General features: G+C 43.7%; 1 protein-coding gene across 7 annotated transcripts in view; it reads left to right on the top strand.

Moving 5' to 3' along the window:
* STS (steroid sulfatase) overlaps positions 1-15,599 on the top strand; it is a 177,455-nt gene that overhangs the window by 72,935 nt on the left and 88,921 nt on the right. For 6 of the 7 annotated variants that reach the window (XM_023633178.2, XM_070256582.1, XM_070256580.1 and 3 more), the window contains exons 3-6: positions 2,304-2,444; positions 5,409-5,530; positions 5,618-5,740; positions 7,195-7,618. In XM_023633178.2, the coding sequence (XP_023488946.1) occupies positions 2,308-2,444; positions 5,409-5,530; positions 5,618-5,740; positions 7,195-7,618 (806 nt within the window). In that variant the 5' untranslated portion in view covers positions 2,304-2,307. Of the gene's footprint in view, positions 1-2,303; positions 2,445-5,408; positions 5,531-5,617; positions 5,741-7,194; positions 7,619-15,599 lie in introns of those variants that run through there. The other variant, NM_001163953.1, reaches the window with a different exon arrangement.

Here is a 15,599-nt window from a genome sequence, read left to right on the forward strand (position 1 = left end):
TGGCTCTGGGAGGTGTTGGGGGCAAGAAGCTGGCTCAGCACCCCCCCCCCCCCCCCACCGCCCCCACTTCCAGCAGGAAGCAGGCTGGTTCTCTGGAGAAAGTGCATTGGGAAGGCTTGGGGCTCTGGACATCAGGCCCAGCTCAGGCCACAGGGAAAATGAGGGTTTGGAACAAGAAGACTAATGAACTTCTCTATCACAAATGGAGGGCATGTCAGCTCCTCCCCTTCCGGCAGCCCCAGAATGCAGCCAGCCCCAAGGACCCACACCCCAAGCAGGGGATTGGGATTCCTCAGTGGAGAAACAGGCCTACTAGAAAAGGCTCATAGGGCCTGACATTTGGAATTTCTCAAGGCCAAAGCCAGCCTGCCACCTGCTCTCTCTAGGCTGAAGGCTGCGACGGGCCACAGTCCCACACACACTTACAGGCCTTTGAGCCAGCTTCCTGGGTCCCACTCTTAAATGTGAGCAGACTGCTGAGAACTCCAGGTATTTGAGCAAAGCCTCTAACATGACAGAGACTAAAACATGAACGCCTGATACGTGCCAAGGACAATTCTATGTTGTAGGATCGAGCAGTGAACCAAACACACGCATAACACAACACACCTGGTTAATGGGCCAGGTGAATTGGTTTCCCATGATGTTGTAACAAACTAGAACCACGTCGGTGGCTTAGAACAACACAAATCCGTTTGTCTTGCAGTTCTGGAAGTCAGAAGACTGAAATGAATCCTAAGGGGCTAAAACCAAGGTGTCAGCAGAGCTGGGTCCTTCTGGAGGCTCTAGGGGAAAGTCAGTGTCCTTGACTGTTCCAGCTTCTAGAGGTGCCTATATTCCTTGGCTCATGGCCACACATCACATTGCCTTTCTCTCCATTGCTTTTGTCATCATGTCACCCTTCTCTCCTAATATCCCTCTGCCTCTCACTTATAAGAACACCTATGATTGTATTGGGGCCAACTGGACAATCCAGGATAGTTTCTCCATCTCAAGATCTTTAATCCCATCTGCAAATTCCTTTTTGCCGTGTAAGGGAACATATCCACAGGATCCGGAGATTCAGGCACGGATGTCTTTGGGGGCAGGGCTGTTATTCCACCTGCCATGCCAGGCGAGGATGAGCATTGTGGAGAACAGGCAGCAGAGAAAGAGAATGGGGAGGACCAGCATAGGGGTGGCTGCGAAGGCCTCCTGGCTTGGCAGTCAGGTGTCTTCTGAGGCACCATCCAGATGGTTTTCTCAGGTGCATGCAGACGAAACCATCATGGGATTCCTGCTCCATGTGGCCATCGGTTGCCTCAGGCATAGCCCCACAGCTCCAGTGGGACCCACATGTCCGGCCCCTTCCCATTCGCATGGGTTTCTGATGCCGTAGGTTCTGCTAAGGTCTTCCCTCACTTCCCCAGGTCCTGAGTTCTCCCAGGGTGAGCAGGAGAGCTCAGGTGGGTACCCTTCAGTCTGGCCTCATGGACATTTAACTGCCCTGTATTCAGCCAAGGTGATAGGGCCTGAGGATGTCACTGTCCCCCAGCTGCTCAAATGCTTGCAAGCTCTCTTCCTCTTCTAATATTCACTTGGCAATTCTATGGGCATCGGAGAGAGGGTTTCAGGTGTGTGTGCTCAAGCGCCATCCTCCTCCAAATTCCTCCAGCCTGTTATTCCTGAAAGGAATGACGTGCCACACAGTGAGTGTGTACTGTGATGACAGCCATCGAGGATGGTTGGATTCCCTTCCTTGGGTGCATGTGCTCTGACCTATGAGCCAGCACCCAGAGCTGCCCAGTCGACGAACCTCGTGCTCCTTGAGTTTTGAAAAGTTTGCCTATGTTTTTATGTTTCCCGTTAAAAAGCTCCTACACCACACTCATAGCTCATTTTAGAAAGGATGTGACATTGAAAATTTGATTGTAGTGACATGCCTGTCTTTCCAGTGCTCAAACAGAGAACTTTTTGCTAATTGCAGAACCCGCCTTCCATAAAGAGACGGCGAGAGGTGATTGTGTTTCCATTTTTCTCAATAGAACTTATGTTTTGCTCCAGGGTAGAATTGAGAGGTCCTTGCTATCTATGGGAAAGGAAATGTTTATTTTGGAAACAAACACACAGGACAGAGAGGATAAAATTCTTTGCCTGATGCGTCTTAGTGTGTCGTTGGAGCACGTATAGTCTGGGGTGGGCCGGTTGTAAGAAGGCCCTCTTCTCAAGTGTGGGCAAGGACGGAGGAAGGTTCTAGAGAAGGAGGTGAATGGTCCACCTCGTGCCGGTGTCCTTCACTTCTCTCTTCCCCTTGCCCTTTGCAGGAAGATGAGGATCCTTGTGCTTCTGCTGTTGTTCCTGTGTGAGACCCAGAGCTGTGCAACGTCAAGGCCAAACTTTGTCCTGCTGATGGCTGATGACCTTGGCATCGGAGATCCTGGGTGCTATGGAAACAAGACCCTCAGGTTGGGTGACATGGCTGCTCTGTAAACACATGGCTTCGTTCATAGGCAGTAGTCCCCAGTGACGGTGAACGCCCGTTTACAGAACTACCGAGCGCAGCCCATGTGGAAACATTTAACACCCTCCATACTGCACACTTTGATGTGTGACTTCACATGGATGCATATGGATCTAGACGTTAGGAAGGCAGGTGTGACTTTATCTGGTTGAGTAAGTGTAGTCAGTTGGATAAACTCAGATCACTAGGAAGATATTTGTAATAAATGTTTCTTGCTCGCCGCCACTACGCTGCTTTTTTCACATCCTCCCTTATTTCTTCCCTTTCTTCCCTCTTCTGTTCTGACTTTGTTCCAGTTGGTGCCCCATCCCATCCCAGCTTGTCAAGCACTCACTCTCCCCTCCACACCTTCCTTCCCTTCCTTGCCCAGGCTGTTCTCAATCATCAGCCAGCCACCCTGGCTGGGGACAGATGTCTCAGGGACACACATCATGTTGCATGATGGCAGAATTTTCACCAGCCAGGGATGACTGCAAAGGTAGGAAAAACACAATGGGAGCTGGACTTAGGGACAGAGGAGGGCATTTGCTTTCTAAGCCCTCTGCATAGAACCAACTTAACATAAGAAGTACTTTAAGGGCCCTTTGTTTTAAAAAGGAAAGTTAGTTCTTGTATAGGAGAATCTTGGCATTAGCATTGCATTTTCTCTTTATAAGAAGGAGGAAACCATAAGATAAAAGTAGTTCTGTGAAGAGCTTCATGTCACAAATGATCAATACAAACTGAACTAAAGGAGAGGATGGGGAAAGAGATCATTTGCTTTTACTAGAATTTTCTCGTAAGATCTCTGAATAATCACTATCTGAAGCCGGGATGGACCCACTGCTAAGTGCCATGGGACACTGATTTATTTTCATGCCATTTCCTCTGGCTCCTCATCTTCTTTGCAGCATGGCTATTTGTCTTGGGATGTGTATTTCATCGTTATGTGTCAGATCAAACAAAAATTAAGTAAATTATTCTTCTGAGGAGAAGGAGGCCCGCGAGACATAGCCAAATATATATCAGTTCCAACCTGAATCTTCGCATCAAATGTTGCTTGTCATTTTTAAAATCTACACTTACCTAGGACAGTTGTTGGATTTGTAAAAGCAGGTGCAGGCATATGATTTGCACTCAATGCTCTCTTAAAATTTTAATTGACCATGTATGTTTTCTGCCCAACATTTTGCCTCATTTTGTAAAAAGTTTAGATCTTACTTTTTGACATTTGCAACACAAACTTTGTTAGTAATTTAATTTTTCTTGTCAGGGTCATAATTTCCATTTGGGTTTTTTTCATCTTATATATTATTTTAAATATCATATAATAATAAATATAATTTTAATATAATATTAGATATAATATTAATAAAGTTTACTGAAAGAATAGATAACTGTTCCTACTAAGATGTCTTAATTAAAAAATTATAATCAAGCCTTTAAGGTTCCATGTCTACCAATTATCAAAAGAAAAAAAAGTCTATAAAATCCCAAGGAAGAATTCATGTCAATATCTACCCTAAATCTGTCTTACTCTTAATGTTAAATTTCAGTTCTTTCTGAATTACGTTTTTCATTTTATATTTTGTAACATCACACCCAAAGTAGTCAAATGTTTCCGCTGGGCCAATGTAGGCAATAGGAGGTTTAAGTCAAATACACAGGCAGATTCAGTTTTCTAAACCTTCTAAATCTTGTGATTTAAGGCAAAACCAAATATTGACAGTGGAAATATTGACAATTAAATGCATAAATGAAACTCATAGATGGGAGACTAGTTTGACATTGCAAATGCAATGAAAAGATCTTCCTGTCAAGCTGTGCATTAATGCATAAGGTGGCTGTGGGGCCACTATGAATAAGAAGCATGCTCCCACTCCACAGGCTACCATCTTGTGGTGCAGAAAAATTAGGCTTGCCATCCTTTTACAGTGAGGAATCTGCCGTGATAGGGAAGTATGACGGATGCCCTACACATGGAACAGACCCCTCCCAGAGGACAAGGGAGACCATAGGAGGCCCGTGAGAATTCCATCTATGCCCAGAACTGAAGGATGGAAGATGACAAGCCTGGCAGAAGAGTCAGTGGCTGAGGTTTCCAATGGAGGATATGGGATAGGAGCTTGGCGTGGTACAAGAACTGAAACACGTTCGTTTCTGAATGCCTAGGAAGTCTGGAATGAGTTCCTAAGATGATCCATCAATCCATTCCTGGAGAAAAGGCACCAGGGTAGCTTGTCTTGCTCAATGCGTCATCCTAGAAGTGAGCCCATAAATAAGTATTTATTAAGTGTAAAAAACCATGAGCCAACAAACCATGCGAGTGATTCACAGCATGTTGTTTTTTCACATTAACATGTGTCCCTTTTTCCTGGACCATATTAACCCATTTGTTGCTGTTCATTGGTAAATACCCATGGAGTCCCATTATTCCTTTCTCCCTGGGGTCATGTGGAAATTAGGCAGAGGCTGGTGAGAAATGGTTGGGGGCCTCCCTTAGCCTGTGGTTGGGAAGAGAGGGAGTCAAGTTTTCCCCAGGGCTTTCTCTTTTGGGGGCACAGAGGTAACTGGAGGGACATGGGTGGGGGAGGAATGAGGCCTTGACCCATCTCACTCTTCCTCCTCTCCCCTTTCTTCTCTCAGCAGCCCATTCTCAAGACTTGGTTCCTCTCTGCTAACCCCTCTGAGGGTGTGGGTGGGCCCCCTAGAAATCTCAGACCTGCATCATTTAAACCTCAACATGGTTTTCTTCTCATTCTGAGTCTTGGTTCTGTGTTGCCTCTCCCTTTCCTCCCCTCTCTCCCACCTCACACAACCCCCTGCAACCTTCATTTCCCCAGATTATTGAGAGGCCACTCAGTATAAAAACCACAGAGAAAGCTTCATTTTCAAGGTCATCCTGAATGACATGATTCTTTTGTTCTAGGACTCCCAATATTGATCGGTTGGCTGAAGGGGGAGTGAAACTCACTCAGCACCTGGCAGCATCACCCCTGTGCACACCGAGCAGGGCAGCCTTCATGACAGGCCGGTACCCCATCCGATCAGGTAACCTCCTGGCTCCATCACTGTGACCGTCATCCTCCTCAGGCATCCCCCAGCTCCTGTCTTACTGGTCGATTTCTCCTGCTTCAGGAATGGCATCTCAGTCCAAAGTGGGAGTTTTCCTCTTCTCAGCCTCTTCTGGAGGACTTCCCACCAGTGAGATTACATTCGCCAAGCTTCTGAAGAATCAAGGCTATTCAACAGCTCTGATAGGTATGGGCAGCTGAGGAGGGGGAGGTGAGGGTGTGAGTGGTGTGAGGGGGAGAGCGGGAAGGGCATGAGAGCAGGCTTCTTAAGGATGACATTGCTGATACAGTGGCACAACATTAAGTAGGGGAGAAATGATTTCAATTCTCAATTAAAATACAATGCACCTATCTGGGCTATTTGTATGTGTAGATATGTGTCATTATATATGTATGTGTATGTATGTGTGTGTGTGTGTGTATGTATAGATGGATGGATAGAGAGAGAGAGACAGATAGATGATAATGAAAGATGGATGGACTGATGGATGTATGGATAGATGGAAAGATAGATGAGATAGGTGATAGAGACAGATCAATAAATGAAATGGATGGATGGATGGATGATGGGTGGGTGGATGGATGGATGGATGGCTGATGGATGAGATACACAGATGAGACAGATGATAGATAATAGTTAAAAAGATACATAGATAATTGTACACACATACAGAGCATAGAAAGCAGCATATACACACCAGGCTATTGATAAAGTTTTTTATTTCACATTTCAATACTCGAATTGTGTCAGAATTTGTCTCAGTTGACGTTCCCATGGATTTTATTCCATTGACAGGGATGATGCCTTCTCCCTTTTTACTTGGTAAGCATGGACCTGCAGGTCATCAGATGAATCCTAGAAAATCTCATAGGAGCAAAATGACCATTCTCTTTCCTCCCACATCTTGTCATAAAACCGTCATCGTTTTTTCCTTTGTGAAGCACACACTAATTTAGTGGTATAATTGACATTTTATAAGAAATGTTCATAGATATTTAAAATAACTGCTGTGTTATGAGTATGATCTCCTCATGCCTCAGGGTTAATTTTTTGAGAAAGGATTCATTCCCACTTTGAACATTCAAGGAACAAAATCAAGTTGGTTCTAAGACTTTAATTTTAAGGACATGTCTTTAAGAAACATCTGCCCCTGGGGCCAGCCCTGTGGCCCAGTGGTTAAGTTCAGCACTCCACTTCAGTGGCCTGGGTTCAGTTCCTGGGCTTGGACCTACACCATTTGTCCGCAGCCATGCTGTGGCAGCAACCCACATAAAAACAGAGGAAGAGTGGCACAGATGTTAGCTCAGGGTGAATCTTCCTCAGCAAAAACAAAAATATGCCCCAGAAAAACTTGTGTTTTTCAAGGTAATTTTGTCTCCTGTCTATTAAATATGTTAGGTGTTTGTGTTTTGTTTTGTTTTATTTTGTATTTCCCTATCACTAAATTAGTTCTTGTTTTCTGGTAGAGTGAGTGAGTTGTTTGTGGAACAGGAAGTGAAAACCTGTAGGGTCCTATCGAATAGGACTTTTGCTCATAAATATGAAGAAAGATCTTGCTTTTCAGCATGTGGGAATCAGAAGCTGACGTTTAAGTCAGGGTGTTTGTTGGGACTAAACATACCACCCAATTGTCTTGTCAGGGAAGTGGCACCTTGGGACCAACTGCCACAACAAAACCGACTTTTGTCACCACCCTTTAAGCCATGGCTTCGATTATTTCCACGGGCTCCCTGTGACCAACCTGAGAGACTGCAAGCCCGGAGAAGGCACCGTGTTCACCACAGGCATCAGGATGCTGGTCTCTGTCCCTCTTCAGCTCATCGCCATCGCTCTCCTCACCCTGGCGGTGCTCAAGTGCCTGGGGCTGCTCCCTACACCTGGCCTCGTCTTCTTCTGCCTTCTCTTCCTGGCCGCCGTGATACTCGGCCTCGTAGTGTGCTTCCTGTATTACTTCCGGCCCCTGAACTGCTTTCTGATGAGGAACCATGAGATTACCCAGCAGCCCCTGTCTTACGACCACCTCACGCAGAGGCTGACGGAGGATGCGGCCGAGTTCATACGACGGTTGGTATTGCCTCTTATGCTGATGCTGCCTTCCCATGAAACGTAACGCTCCAGTATTTCCATGGAGGTGGAAGAACCAGGGAGCTCCTTCTAGCCACGTTTCCCCTTCCATGCTTGGTAGATGGCTGCCGCCAGGCTCTGTGGAGGAGGGATATGGAAAAGGAAATGGCCCATGTTGGGTTTTTAGCAACCACAAGCAGGTTCGTTTTCCCCAATGCTCTCCAGAAGAATCAGATGCCGAGACAAAGGTCTTTAGCAGAAAGAAAGGACTTTATTGCAGGGCAGCCAAGCAAGGAGACAGGAAGCAAAGCTCTCAAATCAGTCTCCTCTAGTGGCTTTTGTGGGGGATATTTATGAGGGGAGTAGGGAGTAGAAGGGAGGGAGTAGGAGGGCGTTAGGGGCTGAAGTTTTCAGAGTCCTCTGCACAGGCATGAGTGTTTTTCATATTTCTTCATGGGTCGTAGATGTAAATCTGGGGGAGTTCCATGTGTTACATGTGGTGGATTTTTGGCCTATGACGTGCAAAGTTTACTGATAGGTCATTCTGGTTGCTCAATGCACTTGCATGATGTTTGGTTGAAGGAGGTTGTCAGCAAGTCGTTTCCTTATCTTCAATGTCCTTGCCATTCTGCAAGACAAGCTCAGAAACTTTGGTTAATTTGTTTCTTACTTTAACCTTGTGGGCATAGGGTATGATTTCAGGGTGGCCTCGGAAAGGAGTTGGGATGCAGTGTGCTCTCCTTTGAGTGGCTTTGCCAATATCACTCCCGTCCTGTGCTTCTGAGGCCATGCCAAAAAAAATGTCTGCTGGATGATCAAAGGGGCTTCGCATATCACCATGGTCTTTAATCTTCAAGTGTGCGACCAGGAGAGGAAAGGTCACTGTGTGTTGTGTAAGGGTGGAGGTCGTCCTTGTGATGTAAACAGTGTAGAGAGATCCAAAAGATTCTAGGCAGATTTCTGAGCAAGACAACTCTGTGAGGAAACCGTGGAGTGAGAGATCTCTTTTGGGGTCTGTTTGGTCCCCTTTAGTTCAGCGTGTTGAGGGTTGCAGGCAGCAAAGGGAATAACCTTCAGCTGAGTAATTGACAACAATGCTGAGTAGAGTCTATAGCAGAAACACTTGCTGTGGAAAACAAGCAAAACTGTTTTGATCCATGTGTAACTTTGGAGAAAAATGGAAATTTCGTCTGAGAATCAGACGTTTGGTCTTTGTGGTTACGTGCCATGCCCATGCAGAGAGCTGGTCTAATCCAGGCACCAAATACTGGAGAAACCAATTGCTCCTGGCAAAATGGCACGATGAAAGACATCATGTGATTCTTAAGGAGGAAGAGTATTAAAACTGAAGATCACCAATCTTACCTCTAGAGATTCCTATTGAGTAGTTCTGAGGTAAGGCTACACATCTTCATTTTAACAAGCTCCCCAAGAGAGTCTAAAACGGGTGTCCCATAGGACACACTGAGAAACACTGGAGCATATATGGATTTTTGCTATAAGGGATAAAGGTCACAATCATTATTACACCCCTAGATTTTTCTAGAAGGTGATGCTCATAGGTGATCTAATGTAAAGGCTTTAACTTTATAAATATACATTTTGCATCATCGTCCGGTAAGAAGTACACAGATATTTCACTGAAACAAAAGATTCCTGAAATGATCTTTTTCTTACCAGAGTGATTACTTCTGATTCTTTCTATCCTATTCTGTTCTGTTTTATTTTAAAAAGAAATTATCAGGCCAGCCCCAGTGGCCTAGTGGTTAAGTTTGGTACACTCCACTTTGGTGGCCCAGGTTTGGTTCCCGGGCATGGACCTCCCCCACTGGTCTATCAGTAGCCATGCTGTTGTGGTGGTTCACGTACAAAAAGAGGAAGATTGGCAGTGGATGTTAGCTCAAGGTGAATCTTCCTCAGCAAAAAAAAAAAGAAAAGAAATTTTCTGGTTGTGACACTCAATGTCATGACTCAACAATGGGTCACAGTCATAGTCTGCATAGGTTGACAAAGCTCTTATCTCGTGGGTTAATCTTACTGTATTTTATAAATAAGAGAGCATCCATTCCAAGATAGAATGGTGCTTCATGGGATGGCAGACCTATCCATTTAAGCCGAATCACCACCACAGTCTACCATTTGGCAAATTTGCCGAGCACTCTCATGTCACTCTCTGTCTAATAGCAATCTCTCAGGAACATAAGGGGAGGAGATTAATAATATAATGCCCATTATAAAATGGCAAGGTTCAGAAATGATATTCAGCTTCCAGGGTGAATAACTTTTTTACAACATGTGGTATTTTGACAGAAATGGTTGAATCTGTAAAGTCTAGGAAGATTTGTATAATTACAAGGCATTTTAATGGGTTACTCAGCATTTGATTTGGGGAGGGGACCAAAATTAATTTGATTGTCCTAAGGGTATAGTAGCCCAACCACTTTGTCTTGATTATGTTGACATTTCTGTAATTTTTTTCTAGAACTAGAGATTCAAGATGTTCTAGCGACACCATAGTTGGAGGTTATGATTATGGTTACTGAGTCATAACAAAAGGGTTTATTCTTCAAAATAGATGATTCTACTGTAAATGGCTGTTGCCCACAATGGAACAATGTACGCATGGTCAATATTAGTGAAAATACTAGCATTTGTATACCACAATGCTATTCACAAAAAGCTTCTCACATACATTATCTAAAGGTGCAAACATTTAAGGCATCTAGGTAAAATCATCCTCCGGTAAAATTGTCCTCTGTGTTGTATTATATATCTGATTCGCTGAATGTGGAATCTAAGAATCTTGAGAGAATGGCCTTAATATGCCACCCAAGAATCAGAACAACAGTGACACCACCATATTTATAAAAAATATTTTTCAAGGGTCTGAGGACAAATTCATAGGTGTTAGCTCATTGATCAGAATATCCTGAATAATTTAGGTGGGTTTTACCACCTTTGTGAGAAATGGATTTAGAGTTAGTCAGAAGCAGGAGAAGGAAACCCTCATCAAAGCAATGACAATGTCTGTGAAATTTGTTCAAATGCTTTTGAATTTGAAATTTCCCAATTGAAACTCGTGCCTTATTTCGATGTATTAACATGAAAAACAATTTTTGAGTACACAGCTCCCCCTCAGCTCGTATGTCAAAGTCAATGAGGAAAATAATTTAAACTCTTACTTATAAAATTTATATTCTTTCTCTAAGCCTTGTTGCTGAAATGATTTATACTCAAGGGCTTGTTCTCAAGATGCTAACTTGAGATGTGAAAATATGAATGACAGGGGCGGGAAGCAAAGATGCTTCATTGGTTTGAGATGCTCTCAAATGAGGTCTGCCTAGCCAAATTTGGGACGTGCCCTGAGATTACAAGTGTGGATTTCCAAGCTGAGGAGAGTGATGGTTTGGAATATATAACCATGCACCCTAATCCCTTACCCTAATTTACCCTTTTATCTTGGAGAGATGCTTCTACTGTTAAAGAGCTAGATAGTTAGCTCACCACGTGTTGTAAGCTGTATAGTAATTCAAGAGACGGGTCATCCTTAATACACTTTAATTAGCAAGAAATCCTTGTTGCTCTTACAGGGAGGAATGAACTGTAGATTTTTAGAGATCCCCAACCCTTCTGATGCACCCTAAATGAAGGATCCTCCAGTCATCACAGCTTTTTCCCTTTGCCATTACTATTTTCAGTGCTCAGTAAAACAGGTGCAACTTGGGTGCACAGCGCAAATCATGGCACAACACAGGGCATGTTCAAGTGTAACTGATGCTTGATAAGTGGTTGCCAATTATGCATCAGGTACTGTGGATATACATGTCATCTTGGCTCATTTCCCACTCATCACCTCTTTCATGCTGTAAAACAACCTTGCAAGATGGGTAGAAAGATGTCATCTTGCGGAGGAATTTGGGGCTCAAAACTTTGGAGTGATAGCGAAAACCCCACAGCTAATAGTAGAAACTGGATTAAAAATCACAGCTACATCTCTGGGAAGCCTCTCCCCGGTGTTGAAGTAGACTGTAAGGAGGTTGGTGCCTTCTTTGCTCTGCCATCTGCTCTGCCAACTTACTGATAAGGTCCGAGTACGTATTAGTTGGAAGAAGACGAGAATCGTACCAGTGTCTCAACACCCCTTCTCCAAGTGGAAGAGTCCAGGTCTAATGCCACAAAAGGAGAATGCATCCTGGTAATTCTTACATAAGCTCTAAGGTCAGTAGTACAAGCATTACCCTGGTGATGGAGAAGTATGTGGGTATTCTGAAAAGAAAATAAAGGCTACATGGTGATGGGTGAATTTAGCCAGTTAATTTTATTCCCAAGTAGTCTTTCTTTAGTTCAAGTCAAGGCTACCTTGAAAAAGATGTGATATCAGTGGGTAGAACAAGATTCACATTTCGCATTGCCCTCAGTAGAGAGACGTGAACCTTGGGCATTCTGCTGCGTGGAGAGCCAGATGTGTCAGCCCCTTTCCTCCTTGAATTTGCTGAAAACAGTGCTTCATTACTAGGAAAAACATTTCAACTGAAAGAAACCACTCTGTTTTTCTCTGCAAATATACACATGTTCACTTTGAAGAGGAAGTTTCCAAGAACAATGATGACTTTATTATAGACACCCACGTAATGTGTATAGTTTATAGTATCCAGTTAGTGGATTTATAAATTCATATGAAATTTACCATGAGTATTCTGTTCTCCAGGCCCCAGTTAATGTAAGTTATATTAACATATTCAATATATGCGTGTGTGTATTTTAAGAAGCTATAATTAGAAGTGAAATAAATGCTAATAATTTTCAGTTAAGCTTAATGTGGGATATCTCTTGTATCTTTAATGATGGGTCTACTGGAAAACAAATCCAAAATCTGGAAATGACGTAGAGTGCTATTTTTAATCTCTGATTTCCCGGAGTGGTAAGATCTCCTTTTTCGGACTTTAACAAACCCTGATCCCTGACTACTCTCCACAGGGAAGCCACCATAACATCAGAAGTATGGAAAGTGTGAGGAACCAGGGGGGACAAGATCTACTTGGCAAGATTATGCCGTTAGTGGGGGGTCATGGGGAACAGCCCCCTCGACCATTTTCTGTGGTCTGTAGTTTTACAGTAAATAAATACTTCTCTCTATGAGCATTGCTTGTGTAATCATAATGTCCTAAAATTTGTGACAGCTGATAAATGTATCATCGGAAGATATGACCTTTTATCCTCTTCTCCTGCCACCACAATTTGACACAAAGTCCTGAAATGCATTTACAAGGTACCTCCAACCCAGCCTTTCACATTTCCAGCTGGGCCGTGGTGTAAGTGGCCATGATGAATAGCTGTGATTTGGCACAAAACTTCTTTTGAATAAAGGGATCATGGGATGATTTTATTAGCTTAAATAAGAGTTTAAGCCAGAAAGGAATAGGGGTGATATTGATTTTAATTCACTGTGAGAAAAGTAAATCAGATTAAAGTTTAAGGGCATCACACAGGGACCCACACACATTCAGAAGTGGGAAGGTAAATAATTAAAGAATTGCCTTGCTCAGTAAGGGTAGATACCACTTGATTCATTTCTAATTCTCATGGGCTGACAGGATACAAATTTAGGAATAAAGAGATTCCAGGTTGAGCATGCTGCAAGCTGAATACAGTCATGGAAGGGATGCTTGTCTTTCGCCAGGTCCATGGCATTCCTAACTCACTGGGGTGAGGATAAAGGACTCTCAGACCTTCCTTTTCTCATCAAACCTAGAGGCCCTGGGATTATGACCTAAACTGGAATTAGGAAGCATGAGCTTTTGTATATGAGGCATTGAAGCACAAATACACAGGGGTCCAGGTTGGTGAGGAAATGAGTGATGAGTCTTGGGGCCCAAGGGAACTGGATTTGGTCCAGCTCATTCAGAGTGGTGACTCCAGCTAACTACTGTCCCGCAGGAATGCAGACTAGAACTGATGACTTCCCAGGCTTCCAGATAAATCAGAAATACCTATTTTTTGCTGGGGGAACTATTTTGGGGATTTTTTTTAATGGGAAACTTCCAAATTTTTTAAATATTAGCTCATTTTTTAGCACTTGGGCACAATGTTGAATGAATTGCTATGCTTTCCCTGCCTTATAATGGATCCCAGTTATGCTCACTTCCAAGGTTCTCTCTGATGAAGCATGAGGTCCTCTGCTCGTGTCCTTCGTGGGCTTCTCTCCTCGTCTCCAGGCTGGGAGTGAACCTGAAGAATAGGTCATCTATCTTTATATTATGCATCAAAATAATAACAGAGCTATTCCTGACAGGGCAAATTTACTCTGATGGGATTAATATAGGCTATCTTGTTTGTTTTTCCTGGAGAGTCCATCCAACAGGGTGCTCTCCCATCCTTTTAGGGCACTCTTGAGCTGTCTGCATTATTCACCTCAGCCACACTTCCTCTAGCTGCTTCCAGAATGACTAATGATGAACCCTTAGGCTTGGTGGTCCCCATTCACTGCTCACCTGCATTGTCCCCAGAGATAGGCTATGAGGACCCTTGTGTCCACTTATCTGGGGGCTCCTCCACAGAGCAAGGGTCTCCGTCTAGAAAGCTTCTAGACTCAAGTACTGCAAGGCATGGGCAGTGCCTCTTGTCAATTTGTTATGAGTCTGTAATCTTTGCCAGGGACCAAAGAGAACACACGTGAACTTGAAGAAAGAGGAGGAGGAGGAGAAGGTGGAGGAGAAGCAGAAGCAGAAGAAAAAGTCATCATCCAGACCATTCTAATTCTCTTCTAGTAACAAAAAAGAAATATCACTGACTTTCCAAAGTCACTTTGGAAATCGATCTCCTTCCTTAGGGTCACATTTCCAATTACGGTTTCAATTGTTTCTTATTTCATATTACCTAAAACACAGGGAAATTTTGATCTTTTTTCCCACAAGAAGTTCAGTGTCTTCTACTCTTTGGGTTAGGATGCTTAATGAATGAATGCCAGGTAATTTAAAACCAGAAGCATCAAAGAATCTTCCCTCCACCTGTTCTGTGTTAGGGCTTGTGGGTGAACTCAGGCTCTTTAATTCAAGTTCAGAACGAGCTTGGGTGGTCGACGGTGATTGTGGATGATGTCCATAGTCTAGCATCCTCAGTTTATTTCATAGTGGGTATAACACCATGTAATCTAAAGTTGCATTGCAGGGCCATGGGCAAGGCTGCCCGTGAAAGGTGCTCTCACCAAGAGAGCCCAACGTGAAGCCCCAGAGATGAGGCCAGTGTGGGGAAGCTGGGATGCTTGTCGTAGCCAGAAGGGATGCAGGCAAGACTGCAATCAGGGCAGTCTGGTTAAGTTAAGTCTGGTTACACCAATTGACTTTGAGACCTGGATATCTATTTCATCCACGTATGTTCTTGTGGCTTTCATAGTTTCCCTGTATTCGTTTTTATTTTTAAGATATATCTTCATTTTTCTATGGTTATGAGAGTAACCTGTGCTACTTAAAAAAATATCTAAAAATGTATAAAGTGGAAAGTTAGAATTGTTGCTGGTCTTCACTCCCCCACTCCAACCACTTGTCGTCCCCAACCCAAGAGATAGCAAAGCTGACGTGTTTGTGGTATCTTTCTGGGCTTCTTTCCATGCATATGTATTTTTATTAAAAAAATTATTCTGAATTATTGAATGAATAATTTGGGGCTACATGCCGTAGAAACTGCTTTTAGCTCACCAGGTAAATACCCAGAATGTGTCTCTGACATTGTCTATTTCCGTATCTCTGAACATCATACATGGGAACAGCTCAAGCCCCCGTGTGCTTGTGGAAAGCATTCACATATGTGGGCATGCTGCATGAACCTTTGGAATCGGCCTCTCTCCAGGAGCAAGTCCTGACCCCTGTCAGATTGAGATGTGTTCTCCTTCTCTGTGTGCATCATCTGATGCACTCTGTCATGGTGCTTAAAGCAGCTCAAACTAATCGTTCATGCTCGTGTCTGAACTGTGGGTTTCTGATGG

Source organism: Equus caballus, chromosome X (genome assembly GCF_041296265.1).
Source record: "Equus caballus isolate H_3958 breed thoroughbred chromosome X, TB-T2T, whole genome shotgun sequence".
Taxonomy (NCBI): Eukaryota; Metazoa; Chordata; class Mammalia; order Perissodactyla; family Equidae; genus Equus; species Equus caballus.